At 40.3% G+C, this 26,772-nt stretch overlaps 1 protein-coding gene across 5 annotated transcripts in view; it reads left to right on the forward strand.

Moving 5' to 3' along the window:
- MTUS1 (microtubule associated scaffold protein 1) overlaps nucleotides 1–26,772 on the forward strand; it is a 121,887-nt gene that overhangs the window by 75,863 nt on the left and 19,252 nt on the right. For 4 of the 5 annotated variants that reach the window (XM_071432282.1, XM_071432281.1, XM_071432283.1 and 1 more), the window contains 2 exons: nucleotides 13,437–13,654; nucleotides 26,035–26,101. In XM_071432282.1, the coding sequence (XP_071288383.1) occupies nucleotides 13,437–13,654; nucleotides 26,035–26,101 (285 nt within the window). Of the gene's footprint in view, nucleotides 1–13,436; nucleotides 13,655–24,898; nucleotides 25,243–26,034; nucleotides 26,102–26,772 lie in introns of those variants that run through there. The other variant, XM_071432286.1, reaches the window with a different exon arrangement.

Here is a 26,772-nt window from a genome sequence, read left to right on the forward strand (position 1 = left end):
TCTGTTTTGTTTTCAGCTTGGCAAGATGTTTTCAAATAGGCTCCGAAATGTTGCACTAAGGGTGTTCCTGAAACAATGATGTGCAATGTCCCAGGCACATCCCTGGGGAGATACCTTTGCTGTTTAATAGCAAGAAAACTGCTTAACATGACAGGAGAGACATAAATAGGTCCTTGATGTGTGACTGCCAAGATCTATATAAGCACATTTTGTGTGTCTTTTGAAAATGTGGATTTCCAGCAGCACTTAGAGCTGGTATGAGGCACTTGGGATGTGATATTTTCTGTCTTGAACTTGCAGTGAAGCATGGAAGATTGAGTTCACATGAATGATTTTAACCAGCAGCAACTGAAGTGCTTCTGTTAAGATGCTGTGCTATTCTGTTGACCAGCAAATGGTTTTTCAGTGCTAGGGTAGCTTTAAAGTACCATTTCAAGTTTAGTTTTATACACATGTTCATCTACCTTGGTATTCCTTAAAACATGCTATGCTGCTGTCTCCTTAAATACATTTTCCTAAAGTTGTGAGTTTAATTTTGATAGTTTAAATTTTCTTTTATTCTTCAGGGCCTTAATGTTAATTGTTCTGATATATGTAATCAAAAGGATGAAAAGCACAAGTGCTTAAATTTCACCTTAGAAAAACAACTTTCACTTGTGTGAACCAGCCCAGTGGAAGTGATCGTGTGCAAGAAATATTTTTAGTGCTTTAGAAAATCAGTACTGATCTATAGTAACTCAGTCTTAACTGAGCTGTAAAACAAGGTAGAAATAGATAATCCTTTACTTAGACACAGAAAAGTTTATTGCAACTTCCCTTATGTGCTCTTGTCACGCCAAGGTAGTCATCTGCCAAGAGGGTAATGGTATGTCTCTGCCCTGTTGTGTGGAAATGACAGTACAAATTAACACTTCTTTAAAGTAATTGCTTGGTTATTTTTTGGTCATGGGAAAACACTAAATCTGGGACTGATCCTGAACTTGTCAAATGAAGTCAGTGCAGCTGGGGAAGAGCAGCCTGCTAGGTTACTATTTTGGGCTGTGATTAAAACCAATCAAGATAATGATTGGAGCAAAGTCACTGATGCCATAGTCAACAATGTTGAAACCACTGCATCAGTGTTTTATGCATAGCCCCTAAGAGTGCTAGGACTGATTCTTGAAGGGATTTGGGAATTTGATCAGTTATTGTCAGCTACCTTTCTTAGTTCATTTCCAGCCTATAAGTTTAATCATGCCTATATCATCACTGAATTATTTTTTTTTTAATCCTTGGTAAAAATTCACGTACTAGCTTTGTCTCTGCATTGGGTTATACTCTATTTTATACTCAGAAATTTTTGACTTCTCTTACAAAGTGAATCTTTATGTACCAAAAAAGAGAATTTGGATGCTAACTGTTAGTTTTGTAACTTGATATTGCAATCTGTGGCCATCAATTTTTTGAGGAAGATGTTAGAAGTTAACTTCTTAATGATCTTTTGGTAGATAAATTATGATTATATTGGATAACTTAGCCCTGATTATACTGCTTCCTACATGCTTAGAAATGCTGTCACCTTCCTTTTTAAAGAACATTTTTTTAAAAGAAAATTCAGATTAAAAGTCAAATCTGCATTATCAGCAGATTTGATTTTTAATCTGAATTTGCTTTTAAATGGTTATAGAGTTTCATGAACACAAGAAGATGTGTTTCAGCTTCAGAAACACTTTTGGTACAAAGACAATAATGCAGGCAAGGCTTTGGAGGCTCTCTAAATTCCCAATGTCTGCCCTACTTTTTCTTCCAGTATATCCTTTAGGCAGGATTTTAGTGCCATAGTTAAATCAGTGACATTTGTTAGAGTCATATAACATCAGCTCACACTAGTATGATTAGATAAATAGCTTCTGAGTTCAAACTAAAAGCCATTCTGTCCTCTCTATCCAAGATAGCTGCAGATACTGCACAAGGAAAAATGCTGCATATTAATGTACTAGTCTCGTGGTCAAAAATGTATTTTTCAAGTCTCTTCTTTGTACAGTTGTTTTCAAGGGAAGATTATGATTCTTTGCAAATTTCTAAGCCTTACATAGGCTCTTCTCTGAAGGACTTCAAATTGCTGAGGAAAAAAAAATCAAGTTCTTGAATCTAACATTAGTCTGAGCTAATATATGTTCTGACTGTTAGCTAATGTGTTAGTTGTGAAGAAAGAATTGCCATATTGAATTAGAAGCAGGCACAATTGACAAAATGAAGTTTAGTGATTCAGTCAAAATTCCAAATTCATTCCAGTTTGATTGGTTTGTTTGTTTTCTTTGCCTTTACTGCAACAAAGTAGACCTCTATAGTACATCAGCAGAAAGCAGTTTGCAAATTTAAAATATTAGTTGTATATGCTATCAGAGTCCTGTTTGGAGTTCCTCCTAGTCCTTTCTTGGGTTGTTGAAGCCAAGTTTTTTTATGTAGATATAGATTTAATTTATGATGCAAAAAATTAAGTCTGTTTTCTTCTCTTACTTGGATTTGTAAGTAACAGTGCCTCTCCCAGTCACTTTATGTTTATCCCTAGCATAACTTATAATGCTTGCCAGCTCTTTCAGAAGGAAGCGTGTTAAATAGTTGAAAAACAATTAAGCTGTTCTCACATCTGACTTTTCAGAACATAGGAGACTGCTCTGCGTGCGTGAGAGCAGAAGAGAAAACTCAGATAGTTTTTTAGTATCTGTGTGAAACGTGGCATGAAGAAAAAACTCATGTCAGTGATTTCATCTATGTGAAATCAGGTTGGGTTTCATATGGAAGAAAATATACAATGAAAAAATGCAGCAAGTCTTACCTTCTTTGTGATAACACTTGAGGTAAAACTTTTGAGCAGAAAAAACTTTTTGAGGTAAAACAATTGAGCAGTCTGGTGAAATGCCCTTTGTGTCTAGGTAGTGTTTACCTTGCTTCAGCAAGGAGTGATGTAAATGGTTTCAGGAGGCTTTTTCCAGCCCTGTATTCTTGATGTTGAGCAAGGTGGTGCGGACTGTAGTATTAAAGAAGGAATACATTCAAGTGTTGCAGCTTAAATGGCTTCCTCCTTTCTGGCTGTGTTTCAGCCATTTCACCCATGGTAACATGTGAGGGCTGGGATTTCACAAAGGCTCAAACAGGAAGAGGCCTGTATTGGCATCGTTCTGCTCTCAGGTCTTGTGTGAGGGTTTTCTACACATGTCTGTAACACACATACTTTCTGAGTGTATCCAAGGAGGATGTGGAGAACCAAAGGGATCAGGATTTGTATTGGGGGGACAGTTCATTGGATCTGGGAAGGTTTGCCAGCAGTATGAACTAATCATGGTGAGACCCCTGTCCCCAGTGACTCTGAGTTCTAGTTTTGTGGATAGAGGCTGCAGAATGAAGGGCAAAAATGTGCCATATCCTGTACTTGCAATGAAGCAGTAGAGGGCACCAGACAGTAAGGAGCAACTTTTTATACAGGAGTTAGGGAAAGAACAGACTGAGGAAATAGGAGCAGGAGGGAGAGACACCAGTCTTCAACATCACTCCATGCTTGGGCTTGGTTTTTTGGGAAGTTGTGTACTTCATGGATGACATGGCAGAGCTGCAACTATAAGAAAAAGGAGAACTGGTTCGCATATTTCTTTGCCTAATCAGAGAAATACCTGAACTAGAAACTTAATGAAACACAAACCCCTTATGTAAAATAAGTATAGCTTCCACTATATTGTATATTTTAAAGTTAGGAAATTCAAAGATTTAAGGTTGCCTGTAATGTATATGATGAACTGATGTAGCAGAGTTCAGATAACTAAACTGAGGATAATACATTGAGATGTAGTTTAGTCTTTCATTCAGTCCTCACTGGCCAAAGCATCAGTGCACTGTAATATCCTCATGCAATTATTTTCCATCTTGTTGTCATCTTTTTCATTAAAAATGGATGACAGTGGGTTTTTTAAGGTGGATGAAGTAGTTTTATTAATGTAGATATGGTCAATCCCTCTCATATCAAAATACCCATGCTCTAGGCTTTCTAGTACAATAAACTAATTCTGCCATCTTCCTTTTTTTTCCCCTCAGACAGTGGTATGTAGCACTGTATGGGTAACTAACATGTGTTAGGCTTTGTCCTAGTTCAGAACAAGCTAAAAAATATTAAAAAAAAATCAAGCATCAATATCACCCTTGGTTGTTTGGAAAATAACCAGGACAGCCCTGATGCACTGGTAGCCTAACTGGTGAATGTTAGAGTTGTTTTCTATGAATTGCATTGCATTCCAAATTTGTTTGTTTTGTTTGTGGTCATCTCTGAATGTATGGTGAGCTTATTAATATTTTTATTTTTGTAGTAGACATGTGTCTCATATTCATGCTTGCTGTTTACTAGCTAGATCACACACAATCATGCAGAATATTCTGAGGTGGAAAGGACCCACAAGGGTCAGTGAGTGCAGCTCCCAAGTGAATGGCCTTAGAGGGATTGAACCCACAACCCTATCATGCTCTAACCAACTGAGCTATGAAGACTTAATTCAGTTCTACATATTACAGTTCCTGTTAACTTGACAAAATATACACTGTGAATGCAAAGGCAAAATCACTTTGTATAGTAGGTGTTCAAAGCCCAACTAGTGTTTCTGTAAAACACACCTGTGGTACATAAAATAAAAGATGTGATGGGAACTATAGTGAGATTTTAGAAGAACATAAATACTTCTGAGATTTCCCTTTCCTTTTTATTATTGTGTGTATAAAGATAATATCGAGTTCTGGCTGGAAAAGAGGAATGAAAAGGGATGGATTTAAAATGTTGCACTGAGGCTACAAGTCAGTGCTGTAATAAAGTCAGTGGGTGAGGATAGACAGAGACTTCATGAACAGTACTTCAAACTGAATGCCTGGAATAATATGTGATGACTCTGCACTCCCCCTCCAGGCTGTACAACATTTAAAAAATACATGCTGAAGAACCTTTGTACCCCTGAAAAAAAAACAATGCTGAGAGATTTCTGCTGTGTCTATTAGTCCTGCTGAGTCAGTTGAAGCATCTAGGTCAAGTTCCCCTACCTGCAGTTAAATTTTGTTCAGTTCTTGCATCTTTCTTAAAAGCCTCTGTGGTGTTTGATAGGTTTCTTCAGAACAGCTTGAAACAGATTTGATGACAGCTGAAATAAGCTGGTGTTCCTGGACATGGGCTAGTACTAGACATTAAAGAAGGGAAACTCAAGAGGTTACAGTAAGAGTAGAGGAAAGGGAGAGCTGCTATACTGCTTTAGGAAGCATTTAGTTGTCTTCTTGGGCTTCACACCATGTTGATGCAGGGGAGATGCAAGATGAGAAGTGCTGTTTCTCGTCACCCATTTGCTTTGAGCTAAGACCACAGATAAAGAAGCTTCTGAGGTACAGCATCTTAAGCATTTCAGTTGAGCAGATAATCCAGGTACAACTCTGAAGAATGAAATCTCTTGCTGCAAACTAGAGCTGGCTCCTGACTGGCATGCTTGAAGTGTGAACAGAGCAAGTTGGGACTGTCTGCACCAGCTTATACAGACAGGCCTGAGGCAGAGCTTAGAAACAAAACATCACTTCTTCAGGAGTCTGTGTTTGTACAATCACCAGCCAGGACTGTGAGAGGCACAGGAGGAAGGTGTATTCACCACTTGCCAAGATGGATGCGGGCAAAAATTACAGTTGACGAAGCTGTGGAGGGCCTGGGGGGGTTTGAAGACTTCCATCCAAGTCCAGCCTTGCCAGGCTGTCTGCAGACACCATTAATTTAGTTTTGTGACTGCTATCCCTGTGTATTTCTCCGACCTGGCTTATATTATAGCCCAGAGCAGGAGTTTTGGAAGAATTTAAGGTGGTAATTTACAGCTAGCTGAATTTCCAGGTCCTCTCAAACGTAGTGTATGTACTGCTGCAGACTAAACCCAGCAGCTTCCTTATTTGCATGGGTGTTCTTAAGTTGTCCTCTCCTAATGGGCATAGCTGGTCACAAGGCAAGCTTTAAAATTACAGCCATGAGATTAAATGGCAAATCAGTCTTCCTGTTGCATTGCTCAAATAACTTCTACACATTGTACTGGGGGAAAAGCATAATTAGAGCTGTAGAAATAGGGGTGCTTTGTGTTTGCTGGTTGGCAATTGTGTAGAAGATTTTTGTATCTCTGTAATGCGAAAGAAATACCTTAAAAACAAAACAAAAGACACCCACAAAAAAACCCTCAAACATATCTCACACAAAATAGACCAGATTTTATTTAAGTAAAATAAGTCCTTTTTTGTTTTGCCCTAATTCTTAATGTACAATTGAGAGGAAATCCTCAACAGTGGTTGATCCATGTTACTCTATGAAATTAGGAGTTTTTTTGCTAAACAGGAAAATCTGTTAACACACTTGAGATGCATCAAGGATAGAGACATCTCAGCTGGAGCAGAAGCTGATGTGCAGCAGGTGAAATGAATAATTCTGAGACAATGAATTCTAGGTTCTGAAACTTGTGCATTGATGGAATGTTCTCCATCTGTTGTTGGCTATCAAGTATTCCAATTGAGAGACATGTTGTAAAATTCAGAGTAGCAACAGCTTCTGTGGACTTAAAATTTGCTTTGTAATATTAACCTATAAATTTAATTTTAGGTAAGGTTTTAAAGAGTGTCTTTCAGAGTGGGGAAAAGTAAAGGAAATCTTTCTGAAATCTATGTCAAGAAGGTGGTCTTTACAAATTGACAAGATTCCTTATGATCAATCAGCCCATCTTCGTTTCAGTGAGGAAGGTACCAAACACATTGACTGCATTCTGGATGGAATTAATGTATTCATATAGAGCAAGAGTCCAGCTTCCAAGGACAGGTTTTCTCAGTGTATTACATTATAGCAGAGAACACTTGGCAATTAGGGTGGGTGCTCACACTTGTAGAAAGGAGGCTGCAGCTTTTGGATTTGATGATGCTGGACAGGAAGGACAATTACAGCACCTAATTTAGTCACCTGAGCTTTGTCAGGCAGGTTTTCAATGTAGTTTATGTAGAGAAAGGCTTCCTTCAAGTACTTATTGATGTTGTAGTTAGGATTCTGCTCTAAGTATCTGCAGGAATCTGTTCCACTACAGAGGGGTCTCAGTTGGAGACATTTTTTGTCCCCAAACATTTTTAATGGTGCAGGTATTTTGATTTGGTTTTGGTCTTTTGGTTTTGTTTTTTTTTTTTGTTAACTCAGCTGAAATCACTGCTTCATGGAATCACTCTTTGTGTAACCATGCCTTTAAAATCATCAGAAAGTGATATTATGCAGGATGGCACTTAAGCTATTTATCTTACTATAAACACAGGATTCATGTTAGCTGCCTAAAGTTTCTAGGAAGATTTGGATCTTGGAGGTTACATGCATGAGTCTGGAAATACCCTCCCTTTCACCTGTTTTCCAGCTTTATCACAGCAGAAATAGTGGAAATAATTTCAGATAGATTTTGCTTCTGACAAGGTCTTCACAAATGGTTCACCAAGTGAGATTTTTAGTAACCACTAAGGTATGGTGAAAAGTGGAATGAAAACTTACACTGCTCAGCTGAATTACTCCAGCTGATGGTCAAGGGACGCAGAAGTACTGCTACTGCTCTTACCTGGCTCTCTTCACCTACCTAAATCTTCTGTCAAACATGTTAACTAGATTCAGACTTCAGTTTGGGTTTCTGCAACCCATGTGCTAGTCTTTAGTGGTGACAGTGTGAATAATAATGCTTAGGAGCTCTTGGGGTAGCTAGGAATGGTGCAAGGAGCCAAAATGGGAGGAAAATATGTCTGTGGCCTGTGCTGGGAAATCCCATCAGAAAATCCATGTCTGGCCTTCTGACAGGTGATGCAGTGACTTGGAAAAAACCTCCAGCATTGACTTTGTGTTTATCAGGGGCTGTGATAGCAAAAGAATTGGGAATACCTGCAAGCCATGAGGTGCTCTATGTGGAGGGCGCATCTCTGATACCTTCCTTGTATCACACTAATGGGACCTTCCTCATCCCATTAGTGTGCCTGGACTAGTGTAGGAGGAGCACTGGCAAACCAGCAGTAAACTTTCACTGAAGGCAAGAGTCCCCAGATTGGCCTTTTGGCCAGCAGCACTGTGGTGATTTGGAAATCCTGAATCTTGCATGCATGGGCTATTGGCATTCCTAGTGATGCTTCCCAGCCCAAAACAATGCTGAGGAGAGTTATTGCAGTTATTGATGGATAGCATGGGTTTTTGCTCTGGGATCATCACTGCCTCTTAAAGCATCCTGGAGTCATGACAGGGCCAAAGGTGTGGTGTGGTGTAGAAGTTCTCCTGAGTTCCAGGTTGTGTGGTCTGAGTCCTTGTTCTGCTGGGTGCCATGCTGAGTATGTGCTCAACTCTTTGAAAGCAGAGACTGACACCTTCTGTAGACGAAGATCTACATGGTGTTGGTAATTTTTTTCAAATTGAATGCGGTGCCTGTGTAATTAAACTGCTGTATAACACAACAGCCAACAGCCCAGTGCCATTAATCTACCTGTTTTCACATGGAGCCTAGACCTTTTAAGAGTTTTGTGCTTAGAAATAAGAAGCCTTAGCTTTACCAGAGAAAAGTTAACACTCAGACATGGGAGCTAAAAGGCTTGGCCTCCTTAACATGGCAAAAATATCTCATTAGTAATTTTCCCCATATTGCTGCGATAAGCCTTTATTGTTTGTGGATTAGAGGGTTTCCTCAGGAACTGTGTTCTTCCAGAGATTGCCAGAAGGGTGTTGCTTGCTGTGTGAATAAGGAGAGCACTCAGTGTGAGTGGGGCATTATCAAACATTCAGATGTACACCTGAACCTCACATTAGCAGGACAGGTGCATAATCACCTTGTTGAATATACAATTGAAATAACTACACACTGTTGAACTGTTTGGCTTTCAGCTCCTGCAGGCAATTCAGGCTTCCTTTGAGCCTTTGTGTCATACAGGAAGGGGCCAGTGTGTTCTCGCAGAGTGTTTGGCTGCGTTGCAACAAACCTGGTTACTGATGCCCAGGCATATTTTGATTGATGCACAGATCTAGTGACTGTTGGGAGTGGCTTTTGAGGTGACGTCCCACATACAGTGATGTCAGCAAAAGATTTTAAAAAATTCAGGTGTGGCATAATCTGCCAATTAAACTGATTAGTGCTCTGGCTGAGTCCTGAGAAGGAGCTCTGACTACAGCCCTGCCTGCTGAAGTCTTTCACGTAGTGCCTTTGGCTCACCTTGTACGAGACTTTTACCGAGTGCCTTCACTGCAGGGTGCTGTAAATTGTGGTAGGATACCATCCCAAGGGCTGTGTGCTTGCTGGCTTGCCATCAGGGGAAATCTGATACTGGCTCACAGATGTCCCTGACCGTGTGGAAGCTGTGTCACTGGAAGAGGTCCTGAAACTCCCGTGGGATCGGGATGGAGTGCATTGCTGCTCTGTTGGCAGAAGTGAAAGCTAGCCAGGAGGCAATGCAGGCTGGGCAGAAGGCACTAAGGCATGATGTGGAAACCTCTCAGAAGGAAATCAGAACGGTGTTAGCATTGCAGAGGAGCCAGCAACAGGTGAAAGAAGATCTCAAAGCAGAAATGAAGTCCAGTCACTTGGATATAAGAACTGTCCTTGAGGAAATCCAGAGAGTAAGAGAAGAAATGGAAGCTCGATTAAATACTCAGGCTGACCTGGTGCTACTGATCAAAGAAGTGAGCACCAATTTAACATGTGTAGACAAGGCTTTCCAGAAAATGGAGGAGAGGCAGAAAGTTTTTACCAGCCTGCATCTTCCCATGACAGAAAATGTTGAGCAAGAATTTTTCTTTGAAAAATGCTTACACCCGACGCACGTGGGTTTTGAAAGACCTGTAGAAGCTAACAGTTTGGATGATGAATGTGAAAAGACTGTGCTTGGGGGTAAGACAATTGTGACTGTCGGTGTGGGGAGAGAAGTGAGGTTGTTTCTATTTGTGCTTGTCAAGAAACTTGTTTAGTCTATTTTAAATGCTTTTAAGAAATTTAATTGTTTTTAGAAATTGAATCTCTTGCCTAAAATAATTTGTAGTTAGTGTAGATACTACTACACATACCTTCCTAGTACATGATATGCAAAGGAAGGCTTTGATTTGGTTCTGCAATCCAAAAAAAGTGGTTAGAGATTTTTCTGGTGATCCAGCAACAATGCACAAGATAGGGAGGCTCAGGAAACCAGTAGCACAATGCAAGCTCTGAGGTAGCCAGCCAGACAAATACTGTGTCGAGCACTGGGCAAACTCCCAGCACCTAAATGTAACTTTATGGAACACACCCTATGTACTGACAGTTGTGTATTTCTTGCCTCTGAACAGCTATTAACTAGAGAAGCTATGCATGAGAAACAGTTTGCTTCACAGAGAAGCTTGGAGTGGGTCTAATGTTCTCCCCAGTGAACTGGAGACTGCTGTGCCATCCATATAATGGCTCTGGGGAGAGGGAGAGGATTTGTGGAGCTTGTCCAAGATCCAAATCAAATCTTCTGTGAATGATTTAATCATCAAAAGGCTTAGTCTTTACAAAATCACTGCTATTTTTTTTCTTTACTGGTGTGAAGGATAGGACTTAGGATGGTGATTCTGTCCAGTTACTGTATTACATGTAGTACTTGAAAATCTGATTTTCTGTCTTCCAACTACCAAGCTTTCCAACTTACCAAGCTTTCCATTGGGAAAGGCCTGCTGGAGAGGAGTCCAGAACCTGATTTAAAGGTGGAAATTGTTCTGTATTACAAGTCTGACTGTATAGAGGTGGTAGGTGAACCGGCCCAAGTGAGAAGGGCTTGGGCTGTTAATCAATACCATCTTTAAATTAGTCTCTGTCATTGATGTGGTGGTACCAGTAATCATGATGCTTTTGTCTTAATGAAAGCATGGCTTTTGTTTTGACACCACAGCATGCCTTCTATACAAATCTGGAAACGATCTGTCATTGCCCAGAGGTACGTAGGCCATAAATAAACATCGTAGTGTCAGTGGTGTTAATCTGTAGAGGCAGTTCATGCTACAGAGGGCTCATGCTTTTCAGCATTTGAAGTGGCTGTGTATAGCACATGTCTATGATAAAATTGCCAACAGGAATGTCACTGAGTTTCACTTCATGCATGTTTTTTGTTCAGCTTTTTTTAGTGTAGTATCAAGCGCTGGCTTGGTTGGATGCTTGAATGAGCTTCTTGGAAAATACTTGGTGGTCTGGGCAGCAGGATAGAAGCAGTGGCATGAAACTGACAAAATGATAAGGGCTGGCTGAACTACAGAAATAATGAGTATTTGGAGCCTTTTGTCATTTGTGATTAGCTGTTGTATCACTGTATTTAAATGAAACTTTTTCATTAGGTAATTAACTGTGTGATGTAATTTTTCCCCAGCGTAAAAACTGTCTGCAATTGTTCAGGTTTAACACAACTCTGTCAGTGTGGTGGTTGTAAAACTAATTTCAAATATTTAATTAAATTATGACACTAGCATCTGTATCAGTGAATTTACCCAATACTCCTACATCAAGAAGAATGCTCTTGTTCTCTATTTGTCATAAGTGGAGCATTCAGGAAGGGAGGTGGAATATAAGAGAGAGTAGGAGTATGTAAGGCAGTAGGGAAGGGAAGAACTGACTCTACATGTTTATTCTCTAGTCCCTGTTCTTCCCCCCACGCCCCCTTCTCGATTATTATTTGTTGTGATTTTTGAAGGAGCTTCAGAAGGTAACCAGTAGTTTCCTTCACACAGTATTGTCCATAAGATTGCTGGAAATTTGGCACAGTTGCTCTCAGATGTGAACTGGCATTTGTGTAAAAGTGTCTACTTAAAAGATGTTGTTACACAGTGAGAGAAGTAGTCATGTTAGTTAAATAGTGGTAAAAATAGCTAGAACTGGCAGCCAGCCTTGATGCTTTTGTCCTACACATTTGTATTTTGATTTGGGTTGATACACCTTTTAATAGCTCTAATATTAAGCTGCACAATTGTATGTTTCTAATTTTAACAGTCTTTAACAGTCTGCATCTCTGAGCAGAAGTGTACGGAGATCTCCAAGAGTACAAGGGCATTTGAACATTATAAAGCACGATATGATGACAATTCTCTAACTAGCAGAAATTCTTGCCCAGAGCAGATTTATCTGGAAAATTAATAGGCTCAGTAAGGAAGGCATAGAGGATGTTAGTATTTTGAACAGGAAAACTATTTTCAAAGAATTTAAAAACAAATGCAGGCTGTGGAAGACTGATGTATTAATACAATGCCGATATGTCAGTCAGACTAACATTAACTGAGAATTAAAGCTTTTGTTCTTAATACTTTATCCAGTTGTGAGATTGAACCTTACACTGCTGGCATGATTCTAGGGTCATTTGACAACCTTCAAACCAGGTGCTTGGGATTCAGAACAGATTGACTCTTGTTGCTTAGTTTGTCCCCTGTTTTTTTTTCACATGTTCCTATCTTTCCTTTATCCAGATCTCACCTCTCAGGTTTTTTCACTCTATCGTGAAGAAATCTTGTTAAGTTGAAACTGTACAAAGTAATCTGCTTAGATGTCTTCACTAAATTGCCAAGGGATATTTGTCTATTGCATCAGCCTTTTATTGCAAAATTGTTTGCTCATTCCCGTTGTGATCAAGGGGGAAGACAGCAGTACTGTACTCCCTTTCCAGTCTGAAGGCAGCAGGGAAACCTGAAAATACAGTGTTTATGAGTCAAGTGCTGATTTATGTAATCTGGTTTCCTCTGACATGAGATGAATGTGTACCGTGAAAGCATTGAGATTGCCACAAAACTAAGAATATTAAATTAATAATGTAATTTCAGGACTGTGAATATATATTGAAATATATTACATTTTAGAGCTTTCTTAAAGTCTTATCCTTGTGACTGAAAATTGCTAGCACTAAGAAATGCTGCAAGACCTCTAGTTAATAAAGCTCAGGTCTCAGCTGCAGAGAGGGGAGTTTTTATAACTAAAATTTTAAAAGGAAAAAAAATAACAAAGAAAATGTAGCGAAAATGGTTTTGTATTCAGTGTTACTTTAGATTGCATTCTATGGGCCACACAAAAGAGGACAACTCTTATGTTAGAAATAAGTTACAGAATAGATAGGAGGACAGATATCTTGCATTTTATAAAAGTATTTTTTCAAAGCCCAGTGTGAAGAGTATGCTGAAACGTATGCTGCAGATCACATGAAGGTGAGGATGAAGTACAGACCATGGCATCCAAGGTTATGGTGTTAGGAATTAACAAATTGGTAGTACCTGCTCTCCAATGCTACTGAAATAACCCTTTCTCCTAGTTAGTATTTCAGCAAGTGTTTGTAGGAATTTATAACTACTTTCTTTTGCACCTGTCCTTTACATTGTGGTGAGATTTCAGCATGAAATGCATATTGATTTGTTGTTGTTGTTGTTGTTTTCTTAGTTGACAAGGGCAAGCAGCGGAGTGCCAAGAGCTCATGCATACGGACTCAGGCTTCCACAGATGCACGTTCACCTGGCACTAAAGCAGCCGAGTTGACACAGTACAAAACAAAATGTGAGACCCAAAGTGGAATCATCCTGCAGCTGAAAAAATTCCTAACGTCCAGTAACCAAAAGTTTGAAGCATTAACAGTTGTCATCCAGCACCTGCAGTCTGAGGTAAAAACTCATGGCTCATCAATTTTGGCTTTAATTGTTTGAACTCTTCTCAGCAAGGGCTTCAGAAAATACTTATATACTGATAATAAATTTTGTTTCCATTCCAGTGGTTTCTGTTTCCCTGTGGAGGTTATACTTCTAGCATTAGTTAGCTAGAAAAAGAATCAAACCCATGATACTGGGCTTTGTGGCCTCTGCATGCTTCACGTGCTCTTTAAAAGAGTTTTTAAATGTTTGTAGTCAGAGAGTCCTTCAGGGCTGAGTAGCGTTCCAAGTATGTTCTTCAAGTTCTGCCCTTGTAGGAAAGACTAGGTTCAACAGATAATCTACATAGCCTTGCTTTGTTATCTGACATTGTATGGAAGAGTATTTAAGGGGTGGATATGTTTTTCAGCTACTCAGAATAGAGCCTGAGTTGTTACAGTTTTATTTATTGAATCCTGCATTGCATTGTTGATGGAGTTTTTAAAATTACCAATAAAAATACAGAAATGCATCTGGAATTATAGAGTGGAATGAATCGGATGTGGCTTAATCTTAATTCTTCTAATCTGTTTGAAATATGTAATGACTTAATAGTTTGATACTACACTAGGAACTGTTGGTCTGCTTTGAAAACTATTGAGAAAAGGAAAATGTGAAGTCAAGAAAATTATAACAGTTATGTGTTTATACTGCACAGCTGATGCAGGCTTTAATAGCCATTACTCTTGCATTTATAACTAATGTGCTAAGATTGGTATCAATTTCATTTCAACTCTTCTGCTACGTAGTGATTTTAGAGTCTGTTTACAAAAAAGCACTAAATTGTCTTAGTATTCAGGCAAAAATGTAACATTCTCATGGGATAATATCTGCTTGCTTTCATTTCATCTAAAAATACTGCATTTATCTCCTAGTCTGCTTCAACTCTTAAGAGCAGTGGCTCTCAGCCAATTTTCTGGGATTGGTTTGGTTGGGTTTTTTTAAACTCTTGGTTGAAACACCTTTCTCTGCCTAAGGAACTAGCTTGAGATCTTCAAAGCAATTTGATGCAGGATTTTTGGATGCCTGTCATCCAATATGATATTGTGAAATTTTAAGTGAAATTCTCCCTGCTAAACTTCTGCACCGTCTTCTAATTACAGTAGAAGAAGCACAATGATTTTTTCAGTAACTCTTACAATTAAATGTCTTGGCCTAGTTTCTTCTCTCCATTATTTTTATTGCAACATTTTAAAACTCACAAATACTTTATAAATGTCATGTTTAGTAAGAAGAAGATCATCATACTAATTTACTTTTTCTAGGCTATTTTACAGGTTCCTCTAGCCTAAATGTATGGGTTTTTTTAAAGAAAGGGGGGTTTAAGGAAAAAGTGATTTTGAAGGAGAGAAGAGAGAACTGCATAGAAGAAACTAGTGATTCTTTTCCTTATTCCTCTTTGTTAGTCTTTTGCAGATGGAAAGAAAAAATAACTCTGTCAAATGATATAAAATTAGTAATCTTGGACAGTTAAGTTTGAGCACATGAAATTGAGCTAGATATGACACACTGATGTATTTTCATACCAGTTATTGATTTTGAGATTGCTCTCTCCTTTCCTGGGGTAAGACAAATACTCATTGCCCTAATCTTGTGGAAGTACCACAGGGATGAGAAGGACTCTTGGTGCTGTAAGGAATACTTAAGCACTACTTGTTAGTTAGCTGTGGCAGACATCCTGAAGGATTTCACTGTTCAAGGGAACACTGTGAAGAGTAGTTTTAATTTTGTTTGCTTGTTTGAGTTTTTTCCTTTATGGTGAGGGGTGGAGTCTGGTATAGCTAAGAGTCTTAGCTGCCCATATGATTATTTGTCTGAAGTATCACTTGGGGAACTCTTTGATGTAGTTTTCAAACTCTGGATAAACTCAGGGAAAAACTTAAGTTAGGCGTTAACTCATGAGGTAGGTTTTCATAGGTTAACTACTGCATAGCCAACTGAAAGTAGCCTCAGCTTCTGTCTTTTAAAAAAAAAAAAAAAAACATACTTAGCTGATTACACTAGGAACAGAGCTGTGCTTCCATTCTTCCCACTGGAGCAAGTGTGAAGTGACATGATGCAGCCTAAGAAACAGCTTGCTGGAACCAGAGGGAGGGGAGGGCCTGCTCTGGACTCCTCTACTGCTGCTCTGTCCCTGCAGAGAGCCAGTTCAGCCCACCACTACCAGAAAGCTAAACCAGCCAAGGAGCATTTCTTTGCCAGGTGCTGACATGGATTGCCAGAGCCAGTGTGAGGGTGAGATGGGGTGAAGGACAGGCTGCCTGGCCAAATGGAGTAAAGTACTGCAGTGAGCACTTGGGTCACTTCAAGGCTGGGCAGCCCAGCCTGAGCCTCTTGGCAAAATCTGCTGCAGCCTCTCCTGCTTTATCCCCAAAGCTGAGGTGACTGGGATACGATTTGCTGTTAGATTTGTTTGGTTTTACTGTCATGTGTTTTTTTTCTTTTTTTCCCCAAGAGTTCCCGATATATTTCTGCACAAAAGATTAAAGTTATTTCTTATGAGCTCATTTGAAGTGGAATATAGCTGAGAACAAAATCAGGACTTGCTGGCAATGGCTTCTGCCAAAACTGCAGCTAGCCCATTGGAGTGAGGTTGAGAGGCTGCTGTCAGAGGGTTAAATGGGATTGAGCAATGCTGCTCTGATGTTTCTAGCTGAGCAGGAATCTCTCAGAAAACCCTGAGCTCAAACCTGTTTGTTGCAAGAGTTACCTTGGAGCTGTCAGTAGTAACAGCTGCTTCTGATAAAACCTTCCCACTTGATCTGTTGGTGTTTCTTTAGGGAGGGTGTCTATGCTTAGCTACCTTTACCAAGTCTCTTCTGAGTTAAAAAATCCTAAAAGTCTGATTTCTACCTCACAGGAGCTATTGTTGCACTGGATTAATGCTAGATGGAAAACCTCTTGGCATCCAGAATATTTGATGGCAATGAGCAGTGGGGCTGATGAGAACACAGAGTTTTTCCATTGTTGGACAGCTGTGTGTGTGCTGGCAGTGATAGGAGCACATGTTAAACTGCACACTGATCACAAAAGCAAGTTGAGGCTTTCTAGAGTACTGTGCTTCCCCTGATCCCCTGGTAATTCCTGTTATTTCATGACTGCTTTCCTGTTTCTTAAGTGACAGAAAAGTGGCAGTACAGAGGAAATGGTGAAATTGGCCATTTACAATAAGTGCATGAAGTGCCAAGGAAAGCAGTTTTCCATTAACTTTCAACTGCACTGAGTTCTGAAATTTGCACTACTGCATTTGAGTTGATCTTTTAACTTCCACTAGTATTAATTTTGAATTTATTGTCCCTTCAGTAAGAGATATGTTCACAGATGCTTTAAAAATGTGGTTAGCATGTCTGTGATAATCAGGTTGGGGATGCCACTCTTGCAGCTCTCTCTTCTCTTCCCTAGCCCTTGTGTATGCTTGGGCTTCTTTGGAAAGCCAGTAAAAAAATTACTCTGGGTCTAGTTTTACAGGTCTGTCCATGCTGAAAGTGTTTTGGGTATGTCCCCATGCAATGGTTCACACTGAGAAGGAGTGGAAGTGAAGAACTGCCAGTGCTGGGGTGGGGTGGGAATGTGTGCCTGAGAGGTCTGCAGCTGTGGCTAGGAGCCAGCTGCTCCCTTGGGAAGCAAAAAACCCCCAGTACATCACCAGCTGATGAGGCTGGGGCTATGGCAGCTTGTGCCTGAACCTCTGAGAGGTGTCTCCTGCCTCCTGAGAGGTGTTCAGCCCCTTCCCCTGCCTCAGGGCTGTCCCCCGAGGCTGTGTGAGCCCTGCACCTGGGCTGTTCTAACCTCCAGCTCACTGCTGGGTATAAACTCTTACATCTTTGGGAGTGGAGGGTGGTTGTTTTAGCAGTGTGATACTAGCTTGGTTTTAAATCTAGTTTCACATTTGTCTGTCTAAGGCAGATTTGGCTGTCAGAGGAAAGGGTAATGTGTAATTAGAATGGCTTTGTAACTGTTCAAAGTGTGAATTGATAGATATTTCATCTAATTTTAGTGCATAAACTGCTACATTCAGAACTACTACATAAGCTGTTTAAAAAAAATTAGATGGTAAAATGTTTAGTTATGAATATCCATTTTTATTTTTCTAGTTTAATAAATTAATCCAAATTAAGCATCTCAGTAATTGTCTACAGATTCTGATATGGACATGGGCTTCAAATTTGTATCTGTGAAACAGGGTACTATAGAGATGAAAAAAAGCTTTACTGTTGTGCTTTTCTTGGTATGGTCATGGGAATGCTGCTATTTACTGGTCAGACTTTACTTGGGAATGTTGTGGTGCCATCTTTAATAAGTTTCCTTAGTAGAGGAAAAGGCCATTTGAGAGGGTATAGAGCCTTGACAGTGGGTAACACTAATTGTGGATGTGACACAGGAAACAACATGAGGGATATGCTAGAAATGGTGTGACTGAGCAGGCTTCAGCATTTCTAGGTGGAAATAGAAATTAACCATTAGTATATGAGCTGTAGTAACTGGCATTTCCTGACATGTGCATGACTGTAAGAGTCAAGATGCTTGTTTCCTTGGAAACTTAGCAGTTTAAATTGTTTTGGTTTTTTTTTTTTTTTCATTTCGGAATACATGAGCACATCTATCAGAAATGTTTGTCTTGGCCTTTGTGGAAGTTCAGCAGAAAATGTTTATATTTATCAAATGAGAAGTGCATATCTAGGTTAAGGGGCAGAAGTACACATTGCATCACTAGACCCCAAGAGTTTTGGAACAGTCATATCTTTTGACCTATGTTGTTTAGAGCAGCTGTCTCTGAGGAAAACTTTTAGTTTTGATTTTCTAGAACTTAACATCAAACTTGGCCAGTTTTTTTTAGAATTCTCATACCAGGTGTATCTGGCTTCCCAAAATATGGGCATAACTTTGTATGAGAGAGAATAAGGATATGTAATTGAGATAATTTTTGTGGCTACTTTAAAAAAAGAAAAAAGAAAAATCAGTTAGAAGTCAAAATGTAATATCCTGATTTTGAGGAATGCAAATATTTTCTGTTTCATAACAGAGAGGATTTGAGTAATAGCACAGTAGTTTCCCCCTGTAGAGAAGACCTAGGCTCTGGAAGCCTGTGTCTGATGAGAAGCACTTGGAAAGCAAGGAAGTTTCAGGTGATTCTCAATGTCTCTATAAAACATGGTATGAATGAACAAGAATGTTTTGGCAACAGATTGAAAATTTGTGAGCTCTAACATCCAGAAAAACATTTTAATCCATTAATTACTCTGAAACTAGGCTCTGATGGAAATAATCTTTTAGAAGATGCGTCAGTTAAGCAATTTAAATGGTACACCTGGGTGTTCAGAATGGGTTACAGCTAAAGAGAATTGGGAGTCTTGTCCAATAGCTACTCCTAGCTACTCCTGTCCTATAGCTACTCCTTGACTGAAACAAACTTGGTGTTTCAGGCAACCAGTGCTGCTTTCCACAAAGATCCTGATTTTCATGACTATCTTGTTATTTCTTGTATTTTTTTTCAAGAAGCTGAAGAATTAATGACAGGAGCAAAATAGAGTTATCTATTGCAAAATTTAAGGGAGCAGTTGTAGAAGAAAGAAGGCAACATGTTTCTATCTTGTTTCCTTCTTGATTTGTACTACCTTTTCAGGTCAAATTCTAAACAGTCTTAAAAATGAAATTAATAGTGCATATTATGCTCAAGCATAGGCTCTTATTACAACATTTTGAATAACTTTATAATGGTAATAATAGTTTTATAGATATGAGAAAAATAGTGACAGTATAACTTGTCAAAATTATAAGGTATCCGGTGGCTGCTGTGTCATTCAGATGAGTTGGACTGAGACAAAAAGCTTTAACAAAATAGTGAGAAATAAGAGATCACTTAGATGAGGTAAACTTAGTTTTTATGAGATTGGAGTTTCTACAGGGAAGGAAGGAGTCATTCTGTGTGAGAAGCAAGAACTAATGTTAGCATTCAGAAACTGTAAAGTAGCAAACAGGCTGTTATAGAGAAATAAAATTAAGTAGCCCATATTATTCCCTATCTTTGCAAGGCTGTTGCATGAAGGTGGGCATGACTTCTAAATTGGAAAACAAAGGTCCCTGCGAGCCTAAGATCCTGTGTAAAGCTTGCAAAAGCATAAAGAGCCTGCAAGTAAATGTGTTAAATACATAGTGACTCATAGGAATCCTGCTTGGCTGGTTCTCTGCTTTAGTGTTTTCTGCTATAGTGTTTCATACACTAAACATCAGGGAAAAAACCTCTGATTCTCCATAGATGTACCTAGTAGATAAAAGAAGTAAAATATTAGAAATTGCAGTAAATCTCTATCAGCTAATCATGTAAATGCTGTATTCTGAGTCTTAATTCTGCTTGAAGTATGTCAAGGTGAAAACTGATGGCATATTTCATGTGGTAAGAAGACAGAGGCTAACACAAATGAGGCCAAGAGTAAATGAGAAGTGTTCATTTCACTGTATATTTATTGATTTGAGAGGGTTAATGACATTTTTATTTTATCACAGTAATAGTCTGCTGCTGGAGCAGAGACTGTTTGTTTGTTGTACTGCTTCCTTGGCTCATGTCTTTAGCTTGCTTTTGCATTGAATGATGCAGAGGAACTGACACTGCAAGGGGGTGTTAAGTGAGGTAGGGAGTAGGTGAGTTTATAAGAAATCCATTTCCAAAATTGCTAGTATCTAATGAGAAGTCTTACTTAGAGGACTGGATTTGGCTAGGGAAGAAGGAACAGGGACAGGTAGAAATACTGTGGTATAAGGACCAAAATCCTCAAGTCAAATGTCATACTGCAAAGCGGATATGAATGGTCCTTTTGTTGTCCCTTCCTAATTACCTCCAGGCTGTAGCTGATGACACATGAGTGACTGGAGTTTATGCAAAGATGTGACTCAATTTCTACACTACAGCCAGTGATGGTGATCATGTTTTTATTACTGGAGCTGCACAAGGATCGAGTAGACATAAATTTCTAATGCTTCGTACCCAAGAGGAAAATCTCCTTGGATGAGAAAGACATCCTGTTGACAACTGAGACTGTACCAGTATTAAAAAATATTTAAATTATGATGTTTTTTTCCATACAACTGCAGCATATCTCCAGTAGGCTGTAACCATACACGTTACAGAAGTGCTTGGAAATTTACTAATTTATTAAGTTTTTTAAATCCTCAGCATTTCTCTCTAAGTTTAATATTAGGAGTAAGTGCTTGTGGTTTGGTTTGACAGTAAACATCTTACAAAAACCAGACTCTTCTTTCCAAGAATAGAATTAATTTGGCCCTGTGTATGATAGTAAAACACATTTAAGTGCTTCCGTTCTTTGCATTGATGAATTTGCTTTATGCACTCTGAACAAATTTTATTTAGTCTGTTATAATAAAATGTTTTTTGAAAAGAGCATTGTGATGCTTTTATATTTAACACTTAATTTTCTACTCCTTTAAGTTCTGAGTCCTGAAATTAGTTGTTTATGAAGTGTAGTGCTGATGGAAACTAGAAGGCTGATTACAGCCTTGCCAGTCAGAGGTGTTCCCACCTGCCAGTTACACCAGTGAGAGGTTCAGTTGCTGGGCTTTGCCTGAGACCTGCATCTGCCTGTCCTGTCTGCACACTGCAGAGGGATTGGCACTGGCATTGTCAGAGCCCTTCTCCACCTTCCCTGGGCAGGGACCACCTTGCATCCCAGCACTGAGATGAACATTCCAGGATGGCTGCTCCATTTGTGTCATGGGAAAATGGCCACAACACAGCCTGATTCCCTGGGGTATTTCATGGCCTCAAAGTGAGTTGTGTCTCTTTCTTCACAATGTACCAGTGCTTAGCAGTTTTTGGTTGCAGTGATCTATAATGCTTCTTCTGAATCTGTTACTGGGGGTAGACTAGGCAACTGTAGCAGGTGCCTTATCACATAGATATCAGTGTGATATAGCTGCTTGAAATTTAAAAAGCAACAATTACTGTATTTTGGTATGTAAACGGGAACTTTTCATTATTGGTTCTTGTGAATTTTTCTTTCTTTAATACAGCTCCAAAAGAGTACATATTTTGTTTCCCAAAGGAATGTGCCTTGTTTAAAATGTGAACTGTGATGTTTGGATAATTACTACCAGATTGGGCAATGTTAGCTTATTTGGACACACATACTCAAAACCTGTTTTCTGTTGTGATTTGCTTTTTTATATTGAGTAACTGTTGAAGGACTTGCAGCTCTTATCATGGATTAAAAACTTACAAAAAGTGATTAGGACTTTTTGACCAGGCACAGCCTATCTGTGGCTCTCAAAGCCATGATTTGCAGGCAGAGCATGGGGCTCCCACACCAGCATCACCCCACCTGGCCAGGAGCAGGAGTGTGCTGGGAAACTTGGAATGGTTAGTCTGTCTGGTTGCACATCCTCTCAAGGAAATACAAAGTTGCCAGTTTGCTGTAAAACTTCATGCTCTTATATTTGTGGTCTGCAAAGTTGCTGTGGCATACTCGAGGAATGCCCACCTATTCTAGCTTGAGAGCTGCTCAGAACCTGATGTCTTGGAGGTAACTTGGGTCTGTCTTATGTGAAGATTTGGTATAGGTATGTAGGCAGGAAGGCTGTTTGTTTGTGTGCTTGGTACAAATATCCCTCTTGCTCATTCTGGAATGTGGACTTTTGTAGAGCTTCCTGCTTTCAAAGCAGAGCAATGGAAACTGTTCAAACAGTGATATGTCCTCACCCTTGTTTGTATCTAAAATGACCCTAGGCTGGTCTGTTTGAATCTCAAGCTCTAGCAAAAACAGCTAGTTACCAGGAAAAATACTCTTAAGCCTGTAATTGGGCTGCATAACTGCCAACAAAACAAATACGGATGACAAACTTCGTAATTTATTCCATTCCTGACTTGGTAGTTTTTGCCATGTTGAAGCTGTGGTGTTCTTTAACCTTCTACCTTGGGCCTCACCTTTTCAAGTGTCTTTGCTGTGGGCCATATGTTAACCTGAACTTGTCAAATTTTCAAAATGTGAAGGATTTTTTAACGGTCTCATTTTCCTCAGAACAAGAAGTGTCCAGGTCTCCCTCATTATGCTGAGAACTTTTTTGTAGCATTCAATGGCAGAGGTGCACCGCTCTAATATTGCCTGTGGCAAATCTTTTATCCCTAAACTCTGTTCTTGTTCTTTCCTGAAGCTTCCATGTTCATGGCAGGGGGATATTTTGGTTTAAGTGCAACCTACAATAGGTTCTTTGTGAAAAAGAAAAAAATAGGTACCAAATAATCTACCTGATCTTTACATAAATTCATAAATTGTACCAGAAGAAATTGTAAAGGGGTATGAAGATGCTTCATGAGTCTCTGACAACTAAATGAGGATGATCCTTATTGCTGGATTTATGTGGATAACAATGCCAAAATTGCTTGATCCTGTATGTTCCAGCTTGGTTCTGCTCTCCCAGTTTCTGGTACTGATTTTTCAACTAGAATCTTGTTCAGCATAAACTAGAAGGTTGCTGGATATTCCAGCCCAAAGCATATGCATACCTGTCTTTAAATTAAATACTGAAGATAGGCCCTTACTGGATTATTCAAGTATTTTTGGTATTTTTCTGCATTTAGATTTCAGATTTTGGCAACTTCAAGGTTTTCTTGGGGAAACCCCCATGCCTGCAGCTCCAGTTCTCTCAGAACTTAGATAAAAGTATACTAAATTAACTGCTAGTCAGTCTGACTACTTTAGGTGGCTGGTTATCCATATGAGCAGCTTGGTCTTCTTATTTTAGGCTGTCAGGTTTTTTCTGAAGGTATTTGTGAGCAGGAGGTGATGATACAAGTCCATCTGGATTACTTGGATTTGTTAAACCATGAATGGGCAAGCTGAACTGAGGCAACAGGTTAAGCAACACCAGTAAAGAGAGCAACAGGGCTTAGGAGCAGCAAGAACCATGAGGATTACACAGGCAGTGTTATTTGATTTTGTTTTGGATTTTTAGTCTTAGCCTCTCGTTAGCCCTTAGTATATGCTGGTTGTACATGCCCTTGTTGCATCAAATTTCTTTAACTGAAAGCAAATACAAAATGTGTAGACCACGAAGAAGCCCATTTGGAAACACTAAACAAAAAGGGTCTGCATCATGGTACAGCCAGCAGGGAGAATTTGAGATCTTCTACTGACAAAGGCTGGAAAAAAGCAGGTTGTGTCCCAGTGTGCAAGGATGCAGCTCAAATAACTCACTGTAGCATTCCCATTTTCATCATCAGATGCTGTGTCCATAGTGTTGAACCGGAGTGAGATGACTCATCTCTCCCTTCTGAGCAGAGAAGCAGGGAAGAGCAGGGCAAGTCCCTTCAATAACTGAGCTCTCTGCTCTCCTGAGAATTTACTGTGGAGGTGAGGTGTGGTTGTCAATCTTAGCCCACTGACACTGTAAAAAGCCTCTAAGTGCTTAATATAAAGCTGCAACACAGCTGCTTAATAGCCCTACCAAAATGTAAAGTGTCCAAAGAATTGTTAAGGCTGCTTAATTGAGTGATTAAAGGGGAGTATTTCTCATACAACGTCAAAAATACAAATATTTCTAGTAAAGGGCTGGCAGTTTCTTCAAACAGCCTTAGCAGCTGCATAATAATTTCCTAAAACTTGCAAATGAGCGCATAGCGTAAAAATGACTCATTTTGATTAGTCTTGTGTCGGACCTTAATACATGACTGGGTTTTGGGTGCTTTTTCTTTCTAGTTTTTCTTAAGAATTGTGTGTTTTACTGCTTTATTTGTTCTGCAGGCATGCAGTGAGTATCTCCTACCTCCAGGATGGGGTGCTCTTAAGATGCAAGCCTGTGGTCAGGTTGTAGTGAGAGTGACCAAGGGCAAAGGGGGAGTTTGCTGTAAAGGTGAGGTTTTCCCTGGGGAGAACCAGCTGTAGGTGTGGCTTGACCAGTCTGCAAATTCATCTGCTGTGCTCAGTTGTGGACAAGTGCGAGGATTTTTTTTTTCTTTCCCTCGTGTATCCTCGCTAAAGGAAAAGCATGCAAAGTTTGAAGCTATTTGCGTGCACTGGGGCTATTGAACATAAACCGGGGGCATTGACAGCAGCAAAACTGCTGTATCTGTGGCTCTCCCATTCAGTTTAGGCCTCCTATGGCTTATTTTTGCATCAACAAATTAAGTGTGAAAGCAGCGTACAGCAAGCTCGAAATAGCTAAAAATAAGCTCGGTTATCTGCAGAGAAGGGCAGCGTTCCCTCGGTGATCCCGGCTGCCGTCGGAGCAAGTGGAGATCGATCGATCTAATGTCTGGGCTCGCCTTGCATAAAAGAAGGGCTGTGGCTTTAAGCAATCGCTGGCTGCTTGTGCCAATTGCAGGAGCTGCAGTATCTGCCGCTGTCGGAGCGCTGGGCGCGGACGCACGATAACCTGCGGAGGCAAGGTCCAGCCTTGCCGCCCGGCCCTGGCCGGACCTGCCCGGCTCGGTGGTGCCGCCGCCGCCCGCGCGTCGCCGATGAGGGGCCGGGGGCCGAGCGGGGGGCTGCCGGCGCTGGAAGATGGGCTGCTCTAGCAGCAAGCTGTGCCTCTATTCTCAGTGCGCTGCAGCAAGGGTAATGAGTGCTTGTTTCACAGGGAGCCGGCCGGGAGCGGAGGAGCGCCCTGCCAGGCGGACGCGTGGACCTTGTCACCTCCGCGCGTGGCGTGAGGCGGTGACCGCCGGGCCACGGAGCCGCTCTGCCCGGCCGTGCCTGCGCCGCCCCCGGGCTGCGGGTCCGCGGCACAGCGGCCTGGCCTCCTGGCCGGGGCACGGCTCCTGGGGAAAGCAGGGAGGTAGATGGTGTTTCTGCCTTGGTATGGTCTGTTCACACATGCCTTGTGATGGTCTCGCTGTAGGAAACACCATCTATCTTAACGTTAGGAGCTCTGAGCGGCAGGGTGGGTTGTATTCAACTTTGAACAGGGCTGTGCCTTTTCTTCATGAAAGACTAAGCATTTAGCAAAGTTGATGGTTTCTGTTTGAGTAAGCTTAAGATAAATATTTAATGCATGCCTCTTTCACATATACACTATACTTCTGTGCCCTTGACATCTACCACTGATTTGTTCTGGAGGCTTATGTTGCTACACCCACCATAAAATATATAATTAATTGCTGCAAAGTAGGATTTTAATTGCAGAGATGTCCTGGAAAAAGCTGTTCTTTGTTTTAAAGTATAACTTCCTTAACAACAGAAGAACATCTGTGTATATTGTGACAGCTGAACTGTTATCATAAATGAGTCATATCTTGGCTTCTTGCTCTTGTTTTTCCTACAGAACACATGGAAGTTAATAACTGGAAGGTGCCCTGCTCAGACCACTAGTAACCAAACGTTTGGATTTTTTTGTTCTTTTCTCTGCAGAGGGAGGAAGCACTGAAGCAGCGGAAAGCGTTGTCTCAAGAGCTACTTAATCTTCGAGGAGAGCTAGGTAAGAATTTATTTTTGCATTCATCATGAAACAGAAATGCAGCAAAGCAGATCTGCAGAAGGCAGATGCCCTGATACTGTAATGGCAGTCATTTAATTCCCTGACTGAATTCCGCTCAGATGCTTTCAGTGCTGCGCAGCCCTGACAGCGTGACCCCAGGTTCACTGAATTCCTGGCACTGATCTCACTGCGCCTTGCAGGGCCTCCTTACAAAACATGTGTCTGATGACCACAGCACTCACTTCTAAAAAATGGGAGGATGGCTGACAGTATATGTACTTCTCTTTGATCCCTAACTCATTTGTATGCTGTCTTCTAGAGATTTGCTGGCAAAAAATTTATAAACCTGTAAAACGTGTGCAAAATCTGCATTTTTGCCTTAGTGACCTGTAGGTGAATGAGTGTAAAATTAAAAGAAGGAAATGCTTTCAGGCTGATGAGATTAAATCTTTGAACTCATCCTAGTGGATGGCTATAACATGAAATTGAGCTATTATATGCAGGGGCTGGTTTTGCCAACTTTGAAGTTTGATTTAGCTGCATTTAGAGGTAGCTCCATGTAATGTATTTGAACTTAGCAGATGTTCCAGGCAGCTCTCAGTAGGGGCTGGTTTTGAAAGAGCCTGGCCTTCCCCTGCCTTTGCATCCCCCTGTCCTCCTTGTGGGAGCAT

This window comes from Agelaius tricolor, unplaced genomic scaffold (assembly GCF_023055355.1).
Source record: "Agelaius tricolor isolate 1412-34295 unplaced genomic scaffold, bAgeTri1.0.p SCAF_8, whole genome shotgun sequence".
In the NCBI taxonomy this organism is placed as follows: domain Eukaryota; kingdom Metazoa; phylum Chordata; class Aves; order Passeriformes; family Icteridae; genus Agelaius; species Agelaius tricolor.